Source organism: Taudactylus pleione, unplaced genomic scaffold (genome assembly GCF_031769625.1).
Source record: "Taudactylus pleione unplaced genomic scaffold, aTauple2 ptg000520l, whole genome shotgun sequence".
In the NCBI taxonomy this organism is placed as follows: domain Eukaryota; kingdom Metazoa; phylum Chordata; class Amphibia; order Anura; family Myobatrachidae; genus Taudactylus; species Taudactylus pleione.
In genome coordinates this window covers 10948428-10969609 of record NW_028284922.1, presented here as the reverse complement: position 1 = coordinate 10969609, position 21182 = coordinate 10948428, and the positions used below count along the sequence as shown (strand labels likewise).

At 45.1% G+C, this 21182-nt stretch overlaps 1 protein-coding gene across 1 annotated transcript in view; it reads left to right on the top strand.

The window, feature by feature from the left end:
• The first annotated feature begins 14597 nt into the window (after positions 1-14597).
• Positions 14598-21182, top strand: part of LOC148501364 (ADP-ribosyl cyclase/cyclic ADP-ribose hydrolase 1-like) — a 49167-nt gene continuing 42582 nt past the window's right edge. The window contains exon 1 of the mRNA XM_088450604.1: positions 14598-14891. Coding sequence (XP_088306730.1) covers positions 14665-14891 — 227 coding nt within the window. The 5' untranslated portion in view covers positions 14598-14664. The remainder of the gene's footprint in view (positions 14892-21182) is intronic.

Below are 21182 nucleotides of genomic sequence, written 5' to 3'. Positions count from 1 at the left end.
CTAGTATAAACACCTGCAGCTGACACCAGAGGAATTCCTGCAGAATGACCTCACACAAAAAATTAAATAAACAACACAGTAGGTGTCTGCGCTGATGTCAATACATAAAACACATGTCTGAATGAATATATCATAAAAATTTATTACATATATTAAGAATATATAAATGAACTGCAGTTCATTATTACAATTAGATATACACACATAAAAAGAAAAAGACAAACAAAATATATCTGAATAGTGTCAATGTACAATGCAGAAACAAAAATGACTAAATACATTGTTGCATCCAAATCGATATACCAATATTGCACTGTGACAGTGCATAGGACATCTGATTAAATGAAGCTGAAAATTGGCAATTATCTATATTCCCAGCATCCGTTAACACCTGTAATGCATTGTGAGTGATTCTGATACTAAATAAAAAACATGTCCAAAACCAGAACCTGCTAGCACATTCAAGGGATATCTTAAATGGATGAATAAATCCTGTGATAAAAGTGAAAATTGATGAGGTTGCAAACTCAGGAGCCAGAGATGCTCCTAACAACCTCAAATTGAATCCTTATTCCCACTGATGTGTAGGCTGGAACAAGCTCCCCAAATCCTTACCCTGTAAGGGTTTCCCAAAGTTGTAGTACAGCCACTGTGTGTGGCTAGGTCGCGCCGCTGCGGCAGCTCCCGTCCAGACTGTGAGGTAGGGTAGCGCCGCTCCAGCGGCTCCCGACTGACCTGAGAGGCTGGGTCACGCCGCTCCGGTGGCTCCCGACCGGACTGTAAGGCTGTGTCGCACTACTCCGGCGGCTCCCGACTGGACTATGGGAACCAGGGATGATGAAACAATGTGCGGAGCGTTCACCTCAGCATGCAGACTCCGGAAAGATGAAACAAAGTGACAACTGCTGACTCCACATGTGTGGCCGCAGATGTATCCAAGCACAAATACTGATGTATAATACGGCAACTGCCGCCAGTAGTTGATGTGTGTAAATCCAAAAATACCACACAATAGGTGTTTGAAGTCTGCAGTCAGCTAAGAACTTGACGCGTTTCTCCCCCTTGCCAGGGTTTTTTTTCTGCCTTTTGAAAAAAACCCTGGCAAGGGGGAGAAACGCGTCAAGGACTTAGCTGACTGCAGTCTTCAAACACCTATTGTGTGGTATTTTTGGATTTACACACATCAACTACTGGCGGCAGTTGCCGTATTATACATCAGTATTTGTGCTTGGATACATCTGCGGCCACACATGTGGAGTCAGCAGTTGTCACTTTGTTTCATCTTTCCAGAGTATGCATGCTGAGGTGAACTCTCCGCACATTGTTTCATCATCCCTGGTTCCCATAGTCCGGTCGGGAGCCGCCGGAGCAGTGCGACACAGCCTTACAGTCCGGTCGGGAGCCACCGGAGCGGCGTGACCCAGCCTCTCAGGTCAGTCGGGAGCCGCCTGAGCGGCGCTACCCTACCTCACAGCCTGGTCGGGAGCTGCCGCAGCGGCGCGACCTAGCCACACACATTGGCTGCACTACAACTTTGGGAAACCCTTACAGGGTAAGGATTTGGGGAGCTCGTTCCAGCCTACACATCAGTGGGAATAAGGATTCAATTTGAGGTTGTTAGGAGTATCTCTGGCTCCTGAGTTTGCAACCTTATCAATTTTCACTTTTATCACAGGATTTATTCATCCGTTTAAGATATCCCTTGAATGTGCTAGCGGGTTCTGGTTTTGGACATGTTTTTTATTTAGTATCAGAATCACTCACAATGCATTACAGGTGTTAACGGATGCTGGGAATATAGATAATTGCCAATTTTCAGCTTCATTTAATCAGATGTCCTATGCACTGTCACAGTGCAATATTGGTATATCGATTTGGATGCAACAATATATTTAGTCATTTTTGTTTCTGCATTGTACATTGACACTATTCAGATATATTTTGTTTGTCTTTTTCTTTTTATGTGTGTATATCTAATTGTAATATTGAACTGCAGTTCATTTATATATTCTTAATATATGTAATAAATTTTTATGATATATTCATTCAGACATGTGTTTTATGTATTGACATCAGCGCAGACACCTACTGTGTTGTTTATTTAATTTTCTGTGTAAATGAATGAATTAACATTTTTTTATATACAGTGAACATATATGCATTGGCCAATAAACACTTTAGGGGTATCACATGCATACTAACATGCAAAAGCACAAGGGATGGAGGTCAGGGAGGTGCATTGACAAGAGAAGTATAAGGGCGGATTATAGTCAATCAGTGGATGGGGCTCATTGATGTAATGAGGGCTAGGATTAACAGTTCTGATGCAGTGGTGGAGTAGTGTTTTTTCTGGTGGTTTAGTCGCTGAGGCTGCCTGTGGCAGTGTATGCGGCTGTGAGGAATGATAACACATACTAGTCTGGGTAGTAGTAAGCCTCGTGTAGCTCTGGGTGTGCGGATTCCGGCTGGGGTTCTTGTTGCTCTTCACCTTCGCAGCCTCTTCTCATATCAGCGTACCGTGGGAGACTCCAGGCTACAGCCATTTCCTGGCTCCTTCCTTTGGGGCCGAACTGCACACATGTAGACAACAGGAGGGGGAGTGAAGTATGGATCAGGCCAGGGCAAGTCCGTGTGACCACTGTGAAGGGGTGGCTGGTCCCTGGGGAGGGGCCAGCCACCAGGAAGTAGTGTGATGTCGGCGCTTACCTTATTTGAGCAGAGCACTGCAGTTGCTCTGATTGCAATCACTCCTGACTAGTGCAAAATATCCATGCACCTCTGAAACAGATTCGGAGCAGGGGAAGATATTAACCAACAATCGGAGCTGTCTACTCAAGCCAGCAGACCAGTCACCAGCTTGTCCTTACATTTCCCCGCCTCCTGATAATAGTGGGTGGAGCTCCAAAGCAGGGGGCCCTCTGGGGATTTACCCTGCACCCTAAGGCTGGGTACACATGTACAGATTTTCTGTCCAACCATCCAACTAGTTGATTGGTTGGAATGAAAATCTGGTAACGTATGGGAGTAAATGATGATCAGCAATTTGCTCCTAAATGCCAGAAAACAGATGAAAATGGTCGTCAGACAAGTTTGTTAAATGTTTGATCCAAACAATTTGTTCAAACAACAGTTTTTGCCCATTTTCCGGCAGTTGGGAGCAAATTGCTGATTGTCATTTGCTTTCATACCTTACCAGATTTTCATTCTAACCAATCAACTAGTTGGATGGTTGGACAGATAATCTTTACGTGTGTATGCACCTTAACTCATAGAACATGGAATAATTTGACATATGAGAAAGTGGGTAAATAAAGAAATATTTATGGTAGATTTAGTGTGATGGAAGCATTATGGGATGCGGGAAACGTGTGCTTTCAAGATGGAGGATATTAAAATTAAATAATGTGCTTGAATTGTGTTAGAGAAATGAAAAGTATGTTGTCTATGGGATAGAAAGGGTGGTAAAGGTTGTATGATGTGGAGGCAGTGCTGGCCCTAAGCAATTTTATGCCCGAGGCAATATTTTTGTTGGTGCCTCATAGCTGCTAATCCCACCACCAAGCCTAATGTTTATACAATGGACACCAAAAATAACACATTTTATGGCTTATTTTTTTATTGTTAAAGAAACACGTGCTAAACGCACAAAATATACAACGCTCCCGGCATCCGCGTCCGCGGTGCAGAGGTGAACGGTGTGAAATGAGTCAGTCAGACTTCATTATACTGCTGCCTGCTGTGGGCCCCTTCATTGCGGCGTGCCCAGGTCGGTGCAATGTACCTGCTGCACCGATGCTAGTTCTGCCTCTGACCCAGCACCCCTCTCCCTGTCTCACAGCACAGCACCCATCACCCAGCAGCACAAATCACAGAGGCAGACAACAATACCCCTCTCCCACACAGCAATCCTCATCCAGCACCCCTCACCCAGCACAGCACCCTTCACCCAGCACAGCACCCCTCACCCAGCACAGCACCCCTCATACAGAATCCCTCTGCCCTCTCACAGCACCCCCCACCAGCACAGATGACAGCCACACCCAACACCCATCACCAATCACCCCTTAACCAGTCAGCACACAGCACCAGCACCCCTCACTACATGCTGATATCACTTTTTCACTGGCTGTCTGTGTGTCTGTCCACCAATGCTGTTTAGCAACTCCTGCTGAGTCCTCCTGACTGCACTTTGTGGGGGTGGCAATGGCAGGCCGCAGGGAGTCAGTGAAGACTCAGGGGTCTATTTACTAAGCAGTGTTAGGAGACAGTGTGAAAAGTGATAAGAAAGTGATAAGGTACCAGCCAATCAACTCCCAACTGTTATTTTTCAAACACAGCCTGTGAGATGACAGTTGGGAGCTGATTGGCTGGCACTTTATCACTTTCTTATCACTTTGCAGGCTGAGGGGTCTATTTACTAAGCAGTGTTAGGAGACAGAGTGTAAAGTGATAAGAAAGTGATAAAGTGCCAGCCAATCAGCTCCCAACTGTCATCTCACAGGCTGTGTTTGAAAAATGACAGTTGGGAGTTGATTGGCTGGTACCTTATCACTTTCTTATCACTTTTCACACTGTCTCCTAACACTGCTTAGTAAATAGACCCCTCAACCTGCAAAGGCTCATGGGAGGAGGAGCTGCTGCAGCTGGGCATGGGCAGCAGCCCTCCTCCAGAGACCAGTGACCATTTTTGTTGATGCCCTCTGCCCCATGCCCCCACTGTGCAGAGTCTGTTACTCTGCTCCAGCCTCCCTGGGCCTGCCTGCTCCCGCAGCAGCCGTTGCTGGCTGTAAGCTGCCAGCTGCAGCACGATTGGACCTGAGAGCTCTGATCGTGAGCGCCTAACCACTAACAGAGCCCCACCGTCCATGTGCCCTGCCCCCACAACTGCCGCAGCTGTTCCGCCGCTACCTGTCCGCTCACTGTTTGCTGCTGCTGGGTCCAATCAAAGTTAAGCTAACAGCTCCGTTCAGGCCTGGCAGCAGCAAACAGTGGACACTGCACAGTGGTAGTAGCAGCTGCCCCAACAAGCAGAAGGTGCCCCATGCCGTGCCCGTCTCAAACCTCCGCCGACCCTTGGCCCTAGGTAGGCTTGGATGCCCCTAGGCATTCCAAATGCCCTAGGCATTTTCTTAGTTTGTCTATGCTTAGAGCCGGCTCTGTGTGGTGGATTAATGGAAATAAAAAAAATAAAAACACTGACAGTAGGTATTAGTTAGTTTCCGGGGTAAAGTTTTTGTGGTTGTCAGTATTTGATATTTTATTATTATGTGTGATTAGCATTAAAAAAGGCTTTGAAATACATTAATAAATAAACCATTACAAAATATTATTAAGGATTTTTTTGAAAGACGGAGTGAGTGCTTGTTGGGTGAGTGAGAAAGCTTTTAACTACTTCCCTGGGCTTTCCCTGACATGGTATCATCTGATGCTGATCTTCCCTATATCAGAGGGACCTCCTGGTCCCTCTGCACCCACGGCTCCCCCTCCTTTGGGTCCCGATCACTGTTGGCTACAGTGATCAGGTACTTGGCGACACCCCCCTCCCGGCGCAGCTGCAGACCAGCCATGAATTCAGAAAATGCAGTAGCCACCTGGTAGCTGCGTCCGCTGCTGTGTCCCGCTCACTGTGGGCAGCAGTGATTGGGAAGCCAGCATAACCTCCCGCCTGGCGCAGCTGGAGGTTAGCTGTGTCCTCCATGGAAGCAGCAGACACAGCTCATGGAACCCGGCCGCGGCTGCTGCTGTGTCAAGCCGCATCACCCCCTCTCCTAGCACGTCTTCCATGAAGTATCAGCCGCGGCTCCTGAAAGCCGGCCGCGGCTGCTGTTGTGTCCCCAGCACCTCCTTCTCTGCAGTTGAATCTGCACTAGCCGAAGCTCCGCCTCTGCCTCTATCTACCTGATCACTGCTGGCCACAGTGATCGGATAGTGTGTACAGTGTATGTATTTATGTATATATATATATATATATATATATATATACATACACACTGCATATATATATATATATATATATATATATTTATATATACACATACCTGCCCCTCGCTCTATCCCCACAGCTATATATATATATATATATATAATTATATATATATATATATATATATGTATATGTATGTATATATATATATATATGTATATATATGTGTATGGATGGATGGATATATATTTACACACATATCCCTGCCCCTCGCTCTGTCCCCCCAGTTAACAGTTTTTCTCAACTATGAACTAATTTTTTTTTAAAAATGTCCCCACAATGGTCATTTTTTGTTTATTAACACATTAAGTAATTAACAGTTATTTAAACGTGATTTACATTTTTGTAAAAACAAAAAAATATATTGAATCAGGGTTAAATAACTCTTATTTACTTAATTTGCTAAAAAAAAATAAACAATTGTGGGGAATTATATATAAATTATATACAAATATTAGCCAGTCAAGTGGTTAATTAGCCTGAATATTTTAAAAATATTTATACAATATTTTCCAGATTTTCATGCAGTGACTTGCTGGACAACCTACAATAGTTTCTGACCTTCTAAACTGGCGAATTATCCGCACTTCTGAATTCTCTACCATACTGAGAAGCTCTGATTACAGTGTAACGGGATATGGATTTATACTTTTGACTGTGTTTATCCCAAGGGTCTTAATTAAAGATTTGACCTATCCTGGTTTTTGTAAATTACATTTTGGTGAATTCTTTTAGTGTATTTGTGATGTATACTTTGTGGCTCATGTAGAGTTTTATTGCATAAAATAGGCATTTCCTTGCATGCTAAAAGTATTACGCTTATATTTACCTGCCATATGGACTATTAATTCTCTACCTCAGATAAGCTGCTCTACCTATGCTCTTTATTTATTTTTTATGATGTATTAATTATTTTTTTTTAATATTATTGGTGTTTTTATTTTGTAATAAATTTTATATGCTAAATTAATACTTTGCACATAATCTTTTACACACTTCTAATAGTCTTTTAATGAAATACAGTAAGTGACATAATAATATTTGCACTATATGAGTGATCTACTTATATTCTATACCACTACACTAGTACTGTACAGTCATTGTGAGTTCTAGCACTAGCACTTTATTGCACAGCATTTGTATATATTATCAATTACTATTAAATCTCTAGCCGGTCGCTCTAGAATCAAAATCCATGTACAAACATTCACATTGTTAGTAATATACCATTACTAATTACTTCTTGATACGAGCTGACGCCCGTAATTAGGGCTTAGGGGCAGTGGAATTATATACCAATTCGGGGGTACATACTTAGGTTTATATTTACTTGGCGCGTATTCCACTTGTTTTTCAGTCTTCCACTTACATACATATTTTGTCACATCTTACACTTACAGCAGTGTGTTTGTTTTAGCAGATGATGAGAGTCAGACAGACTCTCATCGGCTGCTGCGCCCACTGCCGGAGCCGGGATGGAGCTCACTCATGAGCTCCATCTTCCGGCTCCCGCAGTGGGTGATGGGAGAGACGTCATGACGTTTCTCCCATCATGCAGAGCCAGGGGCGGATTGGCCATTACCTTTAGCGGGGATAATCCCGGTGGGCCGATTGGTCTTTGGGGCCGCTTCTCAACTGTGCCCCGCCCCCAGAATCGTGTCACCCGGCTCTTTTTTTTTCACTGTTCAGCCCGCTGTCAACTCCCTGCGGCCTACCTCTATCGCGAGAAGAGGCTTTGCCGCTTTACAGGAGGGACTGACTACATCAGACACCGCGCGCGAGCACCTTGGAGGAAGAGTGCCCAGGCGCCACGCGGGTCCGCAGCCAGCGGCAGGTGGGGTAAGTTAATGGATGCTCAACCAGCCAGCCCGATTGTCTCCTCTGCACTCTGTCCCCTCCCCAGGCTGTGAAGTGTCAACTTCACAGCCAGGGGAAGGGACAGAGTGAAGAGACAATCGGGGCTGGCTGGCTGGGAGACCTGGGTTTAATTAACTAGCTGCAGCGCAGTGGAAGCAAAAGGGGGAGGGCTGGCTGGGAGACTTCCACCGGCCCCTGCATGCAGGAGTCAGGTCTCTTTTGTTTTTTTTTGTGGCTGATAGAGATCTGTCTGAGGGAGTGGGGGGAATTAATGCTGATCTGAGGGGGGGGGGATCTATTTTTTTGCTAAGGACAAATGATTGTCTGAGGGGGATGGGGATCTGCTCTACTAGGGGTGATGATGATCTATCCCTGGGGAGGGGTAATTATGTGCTAAGGGGAGATGATGATCTGCCTGGGGAGGGGGGTTATATTGTGCTAAGGGGGGATGATCTCTGAGAGGGACTATGCTGTACTAGGGGGAGATGATGATCTGTCTGAGGGGGATCTGCTGTGCTAGGGGGAGATCTGTCTGTGGGGATGGGGTCTATTCTGTGAAATGGGAATATGATCTGTGTGTTGGGGAGGGGGGCTATTATGTGCCAAGACAGGAGGATGCTGCTGGGGAGATGCAGGATAATGGCACTAGGAAGACGCAGGATGATGGCACTGGGAAAATGCAGGTTGATGGCATTGGGGACACCCAAGGCGATGGTGCTGGAGACACACATAGAGGATAGTAGGACCACTGGTACTATGAGAAGAAAAGACTGGGGGATAATAATCTTCAGTAAGACAACAATCCTAACAAAACCATATTACTGATGCAAATGGAACCAAATTAGCAAATATATTTTATTAATATAAAATTGTTTGATATGGGAAACCCACATTCTGTCCAGCCCCAAAACTTCTGATTGAACCTCTGTTGAACGATAATGACATTGGCTTTATTACTACACACACAGGCAGCTTCCAGACCATGTGATCTCCTGCATGAATAGTGAATACTATCTCAAGGCACTGCCTGTCCAGGGAGGATCAATTTCTTCAGAGGTTCCTTCGTTGCAGAGAAATCATATAGGTAAGAAAATACTCATTGTCATTAACATGTTTGCTGTGCTTATTCACTAGAAAGAAGGAATGGGGGCATGGCTATCAGCTTTTGGAGCGGTGGGCATGCCCCCAGGATGATGAAAATGGGGGGAGTGGCTTGCGTGCATAACATTTCATATTAAGCCACACCCGCCACAAGGCCACACCCACTTTTCGGGCGCGCGCCTAAGGCGCGCACGCATAGGGACACTTTCTAAGTTTTTTTCCAGGGCCACTTTCAATTCCCAATCCGCCCCTGTGCAGAGCGGACCGGCCCAGGAGGACGCAGGACGGAGGAGCAGATGCCGGAGCTGGGATTAAGTTAAGTGGAGGTTTTTGTTTTTTTCGTGTGTGTGTCTGCCCGGGGGTGGGGGGGATTACTGCTGGGGGTACTACTGGGGGCACTGCACACTGGTGGGACCACTACTGGGGGACATTGCACAGAGGGGGATTACTACTAGGGGTACTGCTGGGGGGACAACTGCTGGGGGGGACTGCTACTGGAGGCACTGCATAGTGAAGGTTACTACTGGGAGCACTATATAAGGAGCACTGCATAGGTGGGGGACTACTCCTGGGGGCACTGCATAGGGAGCCACTACTGGGGGCACTGTATAAGAGGCACTACTGAGGGCACTGTATAAGGGGCACTATATTGGGAGCACTGCATGGGGGGACCACTACTGGAGGCACTGTATTATTATTATTATTATTATCCTTTATTTATATGGCGCCACAAGGGTTCCGCAGCGCCTTACACAGTACATAAACAAATAAGCACACAAGAAAACAGATATTAACAGTACAAACAATGCAGGACAGATACATGACTTATACATTGATGCATAACACTTAGATAAGCAGCATGGTGTCTGTAACCAAGGGTTGGGTGCTGTTGTAAATTAGAGTATAATTAAGTGAAGGAGAAGCACATGAGGGAAGAGGGCCCTGCTTGTGAGAGCTTACATTCTAAAGGGGAGGGGGCAGGCAAACATGGATGAAACAGATGGGCTGGATACAAGGGTCACAGTAATCTAACATCTATGGAAAGGTTAGTCTAAACTTAAGAGGAAAAAAACAATGAGTACAGCAAAATTGCACCAAGCCTCCTGATTTGGGGGCCACAGCCAAGGACCATTTGAGAGGTCATCTTGCTGCGTGGATTGGTAAGGTATAGTTGGAGTGGATAAGCAGATTGCATGGGGACATCAGGAGGGATGCGGGCAGCATTGGAGATCCAGGTGCAGGCACAATCCATAGGCATGGTGGAAGTGTGGTGGTAGATAAAAGCAGTCCTTAATAGCAGAAATTGCTGATCTGTTAAATTCTCCTTCTGTTCTCATCCTGTTTAACTCCTGAATAACTCCAGCTTTAACTTAAATGTTCTATTGACACTTTAAAGTAGGCACTTTAAATCTAGTCAATGAAGTTGTAGCAGCCGTGGCTATGGCAGCCTAATAGTGACAAATAAGTAGGACTCAAACCAGGTGTCCACACTGATTCCACCCCCACCCCTAAAACCCTCCTCACACAACAAAGAGTCAGCAGTAAAATAAACAAATGGTGAGAGGACAATATACCAACAGATACAGAGTAATTTCCTGCCTTGATACAGATTTTAAAATAATATGAAATAGGGCTCTATTTATTAACATTATTTTTACTAAAATAATGTGAAAAAGGGTGTTTTCACACCCTTTTCACATTATTTTAGTATCACCTATTGTTATTACAGGGCAAATGGAGTAGAATTCGTAAAATTCTATTCCAACCCTTAAGTATCACTTATTTTTAATAAGCAGATCGCATTTCCTATAATTGTAATGGGAAATGTGATCCGACCAAAGTTACTAAAAATAAATTGTAAAAAATTACCGGGGAAAACCCTGTGATAATAACGCCACCTGGATGTGGCGTTATCCAGGGTCTTCCCCGGTTACCGGACTCCTACTCTGCTCTAAAAGGCAGAGCAGAGCCAGGAGCCGGTCCCAGTGATCAGCTGTGTGGTCTAAAGAGACACGCTGATACACTGCAAAAAAAAAAAAAAGTAAATAAAAAAATTGACTTACCTGACTCCAGGGACCAGAGATCAGGGCTCCAGTGATGACTCCCCTCCAGTCAGCTGGTCTCCCATGGTGCACTGAGGCCCGGTCATCAGGTGATCGGGTCCCAGTGCAGTATGGGATATCAGCTGACCGGAGGCATGGAAGATATCACCGGAGCACCGATGACTGCAGGTAAGTGCTATTAAGGGAGGGGGGGGTCGCGGGGGGTCCGTGATCGCGGGGGTGGGACTTAGCAATGGGGCCGGGGCTTAGCGCTGGGGGGCCACACCCAACTAGGCTTGTGCAAGTGTGTGCGAGGCTGCGTGCGCAATTGCATTTGCAGTTGTGATCTGTACTGAATCAGGGATCCCGGCACCAGAATCCCAACTGCCGGCATCCCGAAGGTAAGTATCGGGCATTAGGGGGTTAGGGTGCGGGGTTAGGGTTAGGCATTAGGGGGAGGGTTAGAGTTAGGCACTAGGGAGGAGGCTTAGAGTTAGGCACTAGGGGGGAGGGTTAGGTTTCGGGTGCAGGGAGGGGGAGGATAGGTTTATTCACTCTGGAGGAGGTTAGGGTTATGCACCAGGGAGGGAGGGCTAGGGGTAGAGGTAAGGGTTAGTCTTACCTTATTTCCTTATGGGTGTCGGGATTCTGACTGTTGGGACGCCGCTATCGGTATTCTGACCAATTGCATAGCGACCGCCGGGATCACATACCCAACCCCTTCTTATAATATAGAAGGCACACTAATGAATTAGGTACTATCAGCGGGTGTGGGGTCTCAGTCAGCTTGGATCACAAGTCTGCGTTCGCACCTGGTTGATGTTACCGCAGTGCGTGTGCGTGAACTGACATACGCAGCCAGAGGTCTAAATGGCGACGGAAAGCTTCGCAGGTTGTGAGTCATGTCTAGCTCAACTCTGTGCATGGGTCCAGTGTTGCCGATGTTTTGTTTACTTGCAGATGTATGTAATGCGAGTGGGCAGTTTTATAAGCTGGTGGGCGTCTTGGTATAGTGCTGCAACCGCATTCATTTGCATAATTTCGCAACATGTGGGCAGTGCCAGTGCAAGGTTTCTTGGCACCCTAGGCATTTCTTCAGCCTTACGAACCCCCCCACACACCCTCGATAGCTACACAAGCCCTTATACTACTGCACCCAACATATTGTTGCTTGGTTTTTACTTGCACAGCCTTTTAAATCTGCTAGGTAATTTACTACTGCACCCAACATACTGATTTAACACTATGGGCTCTACTTACTACAATCCGCATATTGAATGCAATTTGCATTGCGAATTCAGGCAATATCACAGGGATTTACTACAAATCCCTTGCAGGGACAGAGCTTGAGATAAAGCTCTGTCCCTGCGAGTCCCCTCCGCACACTAGTCACGGTATTTTCGCAAAAAATACCGTGACAAAGTGACCGTGCATGCGCCGACCGGCGGCCGCTGATACCCCCCTGGCGCTAAGCTCCGCCCGACACTAAGCCCCGCCCCTCACGATCGCGGACCCTCTGCGACCCCCCCTCTCCCTTAATTACACTTACCTGCATGATCCAGGCCTCCGGTGATGTCCTCCATGCCTCCGATCAGGTGATCTCCCATACTGCACTGGGACCCGATCACCTGATGACCTGGCCGCAGTGCACTATGGGAGACCAGCTGACCGGAGGGGAGACATCACCGGAGGCCCGATCACCGGTCCCCGGAGTCAGGTAAGTAAAAACATTTTTTTACACTTTTTTTTTCTTTTTTTTACAGTAATCAGCTTGCGGTCTGTTTAGACCACACAGCTGATTACTGGGACCGACTCCCGGCTCTGCTCTGCCTGTTAGAGCAGAGTAGAAGGCCGGTAACCGGGGGAGACCCTGGATAACGCCACCTCCAGACGCCAGCCTGAGGACTCATAGCATGCACTGAAGTAAGCAATTCCTGAGTGAGGTCTGACCTGCCTTAACTGTGTATGGGTCCGATGTTACTCGATGTTACCGATTCTTTAGCTATATTGTCAAAGTATGCGGATGTGAGTAAGGGGAAGTGAGCGTCCTTATGTTAGGCTGCGATCGCAATGCGAATGCAAACATTTACATATCACCACTGATAATAGCAACTGCGTTATGTGCTTATGAGCAGAATAGCGATCCATGCTGAATCATGCCCTAAATAGTTATAATAATAATAATATTAATAATAATAATAATAATAATAATAAAAAAAACTAATAATACATATAGAATTAACAAACATATTAGTGCTGTGTCTAAATGAAATAAGACGTTATAGAATGCAGTCTAATAATTAATTAGTATAATAAGTAGTGTAAGTGGTGTATGAGCTACTGGTCCCAGACTTCTAGGGTAAATTTACTAAAGCTTCCGAAAAATTAAAAATTTTGGTGTTGTCCATAGCAACCAATCAGATTATGTCAATTATTTTCTAGACTGCAATAGAGAAATGATAGCTAGAATCTGATTGGTTGCTATGGGTAACATCTCCACTTTAGTAAATCTACTCCCAGCTATAGTAATGGATGGGGGTTCGTTTGTATGTAATATAGTGATCTTTACCATCAGTCACAGTCACCATTCCCCAGATGTAAAGGACCGCTCGCTGCACCAAGACCCTGCCAGGTTCATGCTCCTCACTGGATCATTAGTGCACTGCACCCTCCAAGTGAACTCTGTGGCTAGTGCATACTTGTCTACTCCCTGGAATGGACAGGAGGCTCCCGAAAATCAGGTAGCATTCCTGGCAGCCCAGAAAAGTGGGCAGGTCTCCTAGGGCTTCCTGCCACCCAGCATTGGCTGTCCCAAATGGGCGGTACAGGCGGCCGATGAAGCGAAACTTACAGAATAAATATATGGCTTCATTGCTATCCTCTATTACCATATAATGACTGTTCTACACAATGGTTCTACATTCACTTTGTAACCAGCATAAAGATGTTATTATGACTGACGGCCCATCAGCACATAAATATAAACACTATTAATGCCCAATTATTGCAACATTGATAATTCTTTTCTTTTTCTACAGAACAAATTTACATTATGTGTAGAACTAATGGGGCCCATACATCAGGAGAGGATTGGGCCAATCCGCCTTCTCCTTAAGCCTGGGTCGGGATATCTGCAAAATTCAACATGTTGGAAATCCTCGATTTGCCGATTCTGACCCAAAAATAACGGGAATCGGCGAGTCAAGGATTTTTAACATGCCAGATTTTGCCAGTCACCTGACAAATCACTGATCATCGTAGTTCTCTGATTGGCAGCTGGGAATCGGCCCGTAGATGTACTGTATCCAGCATTAGTTATTGTAGGAAGTTCTACGAGTGGGATGATTTGTATATATGTAGAACATACCTACTGTAAGTAAATATTAGATCACTCTACAGGAAAGTAACATTTTTGTGACAAATACCACTTATAGAATGTTAACTTTGGGAATTTCTTGACTCCTCAAGATAAACTGGATTTTTCATATTTCACAAAGACCTGCACTGTACTGTATGTCTGTATAAGCTGAGTGGGAGGAGGAGGGACAGAACAAATAGACTATAAGGTCAGCTGCTGTGCCTCTCATTCACTGGTCTGGCTCTGTAGGCTGTAGTGATCAGAACCCTGTACCGTATCCTAGTGGAGACATTAATCGTCTCTCTTGCCAGTCAGGAGTCAGTATGTCTCAGCAGCGTGATGCTGGGAAGAATAGACCCCTGTGGACGGGAATCATACTTGTTCTGGCAGTCATAATTTTGGCACCCTTTGAAGTCAGTGCTCATGCATCAAGTAAAAAAGCAACAGGTCAGAAAGAGCAAAGATGGCCAGGACCGGGAACATCGCCGAACCTGAGAAACGTCATTGTTGGACGGTGCTTTCATTATATGTCCATGTATCCAGGCATCGGGTAAGCTTATATCACTTCCCACACAGTCATTGCACTGCTCTTGCATTCATGTTTGTTGTATGCCAAACTCAAATGTTTTCAGACCCAAATAGCAACTGGACGTTGTCTCATCTTAAAGTCACTTTATCATGCAAGATCCTGATTCAGAGGTGCCGCTATTGCAGCCAGGACTGCGGCTTTATGCTAATGCCGCGGCTTATGGAATTCAGATAGGGATGCCCACCGGCTGTGATGCTAACCCGCTGCTGGGCGCATTAAGATGGATCGTCGGCCACGCATCAGTCGGAGATTGCACCGGTTCTAAGGGGACACAGAGAGCAAAATTTACTAAATGGCGGGTTCTAAACCCTGGCGGTTTGGCCGCTGCTTCGTAAACTTTGCCCAGAGTCTCCATTTGAACATGGCCGCCAGTGTCTGTGCAACTACAGCAAAAGGCACAATCGCTGGCTGCAACACACCTGTGTCTGGCTAGCCACCCCGTTACCACTTAGAAAACCAGGGTACTCACATGCCGGAGGGATGTCTGATTAAAACTATATTTCTTGGTAATACCATAAAGTTTCTACCATTTCCCATGAAAATTCTTCCAATAATCAGCCTCATTTAGTGTTAGGATCAAATACAATTATCTGTAAAAAAGTTTGCATGTCACTACTGTGTTCAGGGAGTGGGCCTGTGTCTGCCATCCCGTACGCAAAAAACATAAAAATGGTTCCAGCGTTTCAGTTCCAGCAGCCATTCTGACAAGCCTTAGGGTTATTCAGAACTGCGATAATCGAATGATCTCTGACCGATGCTGCATCTTTGTACCCGGATGCTTGGATCTGCAAAGTCGCAGGTGGGTGTCTCAGTACATTCCTCGGCGTCGGTGACATTTGCATATTTTCGCACAGCACCTATATAGTAGAGCCTTTTTTTTCTCTTTTGCATGTGGGGAAATTTCTGCTGCATTTGCATTAACTGTAGTACACAAATGCTGGCTCGCTTTATTTTAACAAAGAAATTTATAGTTGAGCTTAAGTTTTACCCCCTATAATGGTAAATCTGCCCTCACAATATACAGTTGCTTCCCCCATCATTGTGCAAATTAGGGTCTGATTCAGAGATGTATGCAAACCTGATGGTTACATTCCAACATGCTGAAGGTGTCAACATTTTAATCATATCGTCCTAAGTGCATGTCTACATATTGATTGTTGACCTAATGACCATGTCGACATTCTGACCGTCGATCTTCTGAATGTCGATAAGTCAGCCAGATAATGGCATATATGAATTCATTATTATTTATAGTTTGTTTATAGTTTACACAAAGTAGAAACAATGTTTTTAAATGGGGTATATTTAGGGTTAATGTTCTTATCATGTGTTTGCCCAAAAATGCATGCCCACCTATCACTTCATGGCAATGGCAAACCTCATCAGGTGGGTCCCTAACATTCCTAATACTAACTCATTATATCAATTTATCCAGGACTTACCTATAATAGTGACCATTCTTATATATAGACAGCAATGCCTATACTAATTAAAATACTATACTATTAAAATCACCTATACTAATTAAAATCACTTAAGGGCAGGTGGGAGGGGTGCTAGTCCAGGCAGAAGGAGTCTCACCTCACCCCAGTGTGAAGAAGACCCATGTTCCCCTTTCACCTGGCTGCTGGCGGCGCCATCTTTCCGAAGACATTAGCAGGAAGATGGTGCCACCTGCAGCCTGGGCACAGTGTAATAGAGTCTGTTGTGGGAGCTGGGTGTGTGGCACTGAGCCCCCCTTGACTCATGGGCCTGTGTGCTCTGTACACCTTGCACACAATGCCACTCCCTTTGAACGTGCTGTAGATGCAAGTTTGAAATCTCCAAATCTTTCCATTCTGGGGATAAGCTTGTCCACTGGATGGAATCAGTATGATTTACCGCCGGACCCCCCAAATCCCGACAGCGGCAGCCCGACAAGGATGAAAATCCCGATCGTCCCTAGGTAAGTGTTCACTAACCTAATTCTACCCCCTAACCCTCCCTTAGGGGTGCCTAACCCTAACCTTCCCCCCAGTGCCTAACCCTAATCCCCCCTCTAAGTGCCTAAACCTAACCCCCCCTTCCCCGCTGCCTAAACCTAAGTCCCCCTGGGGGTGCCTAACCCTAACCCTCCCTCTCCCTAGCCTAACCCTAGCCTCACGGGGGGTACCTAACCCTAAGTCCCCCCGGGAGCCCTAAACCTAACCATCCCCCCCGTGGCTGTCCGCGCTTGGCGCCTGGCATCACTTCGATTAGGATGCCGGGCGCCGGTCTCCCGGCGTCGGTAAAATGACAGGCGTCTAGATTTAGACGCCTGTCATTTAACCCTCGCTGGGATTAAGCAGTCGGGAAGCCGGCTGTCGGGATTAGGTCCGCCAGCTTCCCGACTGCATACCCCACTGGATGCTTTCCATGCACTGGGTGGTCAGGTATTATCATCAGGCAGAACTAGCAGCTGTCTGAGATGTAAGGTGGCTTGGCCTAACTAAGCAAATTGGAGAATGTATTAATAGTTTGTCTAAAACAATCTTTGCTAATTTCTCCAATCCTGTCTCATTTATTTTTCTAGTCACATATCTGCCAGTCACTGTAACTGCTCCGGCTCTCTGTGATTGCTTTGTCCTTTTTGTAAAGAGGAACAATTCTTTTCAGGAAACCCCTCTATCCCCTCTTACCAGCATCACAAATTCCAATGCCCCAGTTATTTGTGTCGGGCCCTGCACACAGCTCTGCTCTCCCTTGGCAACCTGAAAGAAGCTTTTCAAAACTCCTGCAGCTGGAAAATGTAGATCAACAAAACAATATCATACACAAAAGTGCGCTGCTCTATACGGCTGCAATATATGATTAGTTAGACTGCAGCTCCCAAAATATGAATTGCTATCTTCTTAACTATAAACAGTGTACAAGTCCCAAAAAAACAGAGCACTGCTCAACTAATTAAAGTATTTTTATTTCATAATACAACCAAACCACAATGGTCAATATAAATAAAACAGTAAAAAAAATACAATACATAATCAATTAGTAATAATATTAAATTAAAAATGACAAAAGACATATATAAATGCTAAACAGTGCCGTGCGTGAGGTCAAAGGCTGAGGAGGCACACATGAGGGTGGGTCTGAGTGCCGGGAGCCTGTCTCACCCCCTACTCACTGTAACTCTCCCCTCACTACAGTAAGCTTCAGTGTCTACTAATTCTCCTACCTGAATGCAATAAACAAAGAAGATGTTTATAAGTTATAAATATCTTCTTTGAATTATTCTAATTGTTTTAATATCAAAACTCTGGAATATGACAGGGAGTATGATAGGGGAGGATGTATGACAGGGGAGGGGCTCTGCCTCCCCTGCCTGCAAGTCCCTGATACTATATATTACTGTGTATTAGTCCATAGTCATCTGGATTAGCAAACTAGCTTTTATATGACTAAGAATATTAGTATTCTTTGTTAGAGTCCATATTAGTTAATTGCATGCATTCCTCTGAAGAAGCCACTGAATACTAAATGGAGGCAGAGAAACGCATTATTTCACCCCTAAATACTCTGGAGAGGCTCTTCAACTTCTGTTGCATATTCCTCCAATAAAGCTGCACACTTGGAAATACCAGCAGCTGGAGGTAAGAAGGATTAGCAATTATACAATCACCTGGACTGTGTTCTGCATACAATGAGCTGAACTCTAGTGCCATGATATGGTATATGGAGATGAATCTTCCTAATAACATACTAAATAAGTTCTATTAAAGACTGGATTTTGCTACACTGACTGCATGCAATAAAGCTTACTAATACCCCTTTCACATCTGAATGCCGGGTCGCACCCGGGATTTTGTTCACAGGTTCATCCTGGGTACGACCTGGCTGAGACCCTTTTCAGACTGGCGCTATCACGCGCTGAGCCGGAGCTTGGTGACGAGATCATATCCAAACACCGGCTCTTCCTATGCAGTAAACGGGACCTGGGTCGCATCAACCCGGGTTACCCGATCACACTGCACCGCGAAGTCGGAGAACACGTGTTCAACCCTTCTTGTGACCTGGGTTGAAATGCCAGGTCACTCGACCCGGCTTATTTCAACCTGGCCCTTTCGCTGCACAGTAACCCAGGTTGCTGCGTGTTCACGTGCAATAACCTGGGTTATTGCTTGTAGTGTGAAAGGGGCATCATATGGACTCTGACAAAGAATACTAACATGCTTCACCAAACAAAAGCTAATTTGCCAATCCAAATAAATATGAACTAATACACAGTGATATTTAGCAATTATATCTGTCTTTTTCATTTTTAATTAAAAATGGCTACTAATGTATTGTTATTTTTAGTATTTTATTTATATTGACCACTGTGGTTTGGTTATATTATGAAATTAAATAAAATACAAATATTTTAGTTAATTGCCCAGCGCTTCCTTTTTCGGGGATTTGATGCTCCAAGTTGTACACTTGGAAAATGTAGATGCTGTTGGTTTGGTTCTATTTGCAAAGCTACATTATACCAGTGATTCCCAAACTGTGCACCGTGGCACCCTGGGGTGCCTCGGGACACTCGCAGGGGTGCCTCGGGGCACTCGCCGGGGTACCTCAGGTTGGTGGTCCAGCACCAAATCAAGTTATTTATAGTCAATGTAATGTAAATATGTGAACAAACAGAAGTGTAAACCTGTCCCCCACCACATAACTGAGCCTAAGGATGACAGGGGAGCACAATATACTTCACTTTACTACTTTACTAAAAAAAATTCTGAATTTCTCAATAACAAACTTAAACTTAGGGGATGCCATGAAAACAATGATAATACTCTAGGGTGCTGTGATTCAAAAAAGTTTGGGAACCTCTGCATTAGACAATAACATGGGGAAAATGTATCAAGGTGCAGTTTTTAAGAACAATGTGCACAAGAAAAAGACATGGTAAAGACACCAAATGTTTCAACCTTAAAGTTTATGTACGTTCTTACTCGGCCTCAAGCTAGTGTGCAACATGCTCAGATATTTAAAACATACACGTGCTTAGCTACAGCATAAGTTGTGAGTCATTGCAAACTGTACATATGGAGTATTGTATGATGGGACTGTATCTATCCCATCTCTAAACGTGAAAGAATTAAGAGTGTAGCTAGTGTTAGATACCTCAATATGAATGACCTATCTGAGATCTAGCATCCTGTAGTCACTGAAACAATTTCACTGTCTTGTACAATGTTGCTCTTTGACATGGGTCACAGGGCAGCCCACAATTCAATTACACTTTGTGTGCATGGTCATCAGAGTTTGAGACTGAGTAATAGAATTGATAAATCCATTTTTTTTCTAAGATCAGAGCCGTACCAGGGCAGCAGTGTTCCCTGTGTCGCACTGCTGATGCCACCCACCCCATCCCCCTAAGCGCATTCCTCTACTGTCAGGAGGTGGGTGAAAGGCGGGGTTCTCCATCACCTGGCAACTACCGCACAGCTATGCACAGTGCAGGTTTCTTCACACACACTTTGTGAGCCAGGTAAGTTGCGGAAGCCAGTAAACATGGCGGACTCCGTCCTGTGCAGCAGCACCAGCCACACGGCTCCCCTTATGGCCCTGATTAAAACTATCACTGATTGAGGAAAAACATGTAGGCTCAGACTGACCATACAAGTAATTTATCAAAGGGGCAGGAAGCACAGCTGACCTAGAGTTGCCACCTGTCTGGGATTCCTCCGGACAGTCTGGAAATCTGAGGATCTGCCCGGAATCCAGACCGGTGTTCACGGGACTGATCGACATTATCAGTGCAGCCAATCTCGGTTGTTCCCACCTCCTCTGCAAGTGATTGTTCATTTGGTTCTCCCATTGGTGCTGTAATGCAGTGGCTGGTCCCTCCTCCAGGACGCATTGGACTCCAGCTGGCACTTACCTTGCGGGATCAGGCACTCCAACTGCTGCACCACCTGCACTGACTGATGGGCATCAACTCTGCTTTCTCCCAGCTGGAACATGCACTCATTGCTTTTTGAGGCTTCTGGTAGGAAACCCTATGGTAATCAGTTAGCAGAACTGACTACATAATAAACTATCATCCTCTTCTTTATATATACTTCAGGTGCACACAGGTTGTGAATATGTCAAGTATAAATGTTTAACTGTTGGAGCAAAACTGGGCATATACAGTAAGTCACAGTCTGACAGAGAGCAGCGCAATGAAACTTAAAACAATGTCAATTTATTGTATTCATTATATGTTTTTACAAAGGAAGCACATTGGCAAGTTTGATTACATGTTTATTA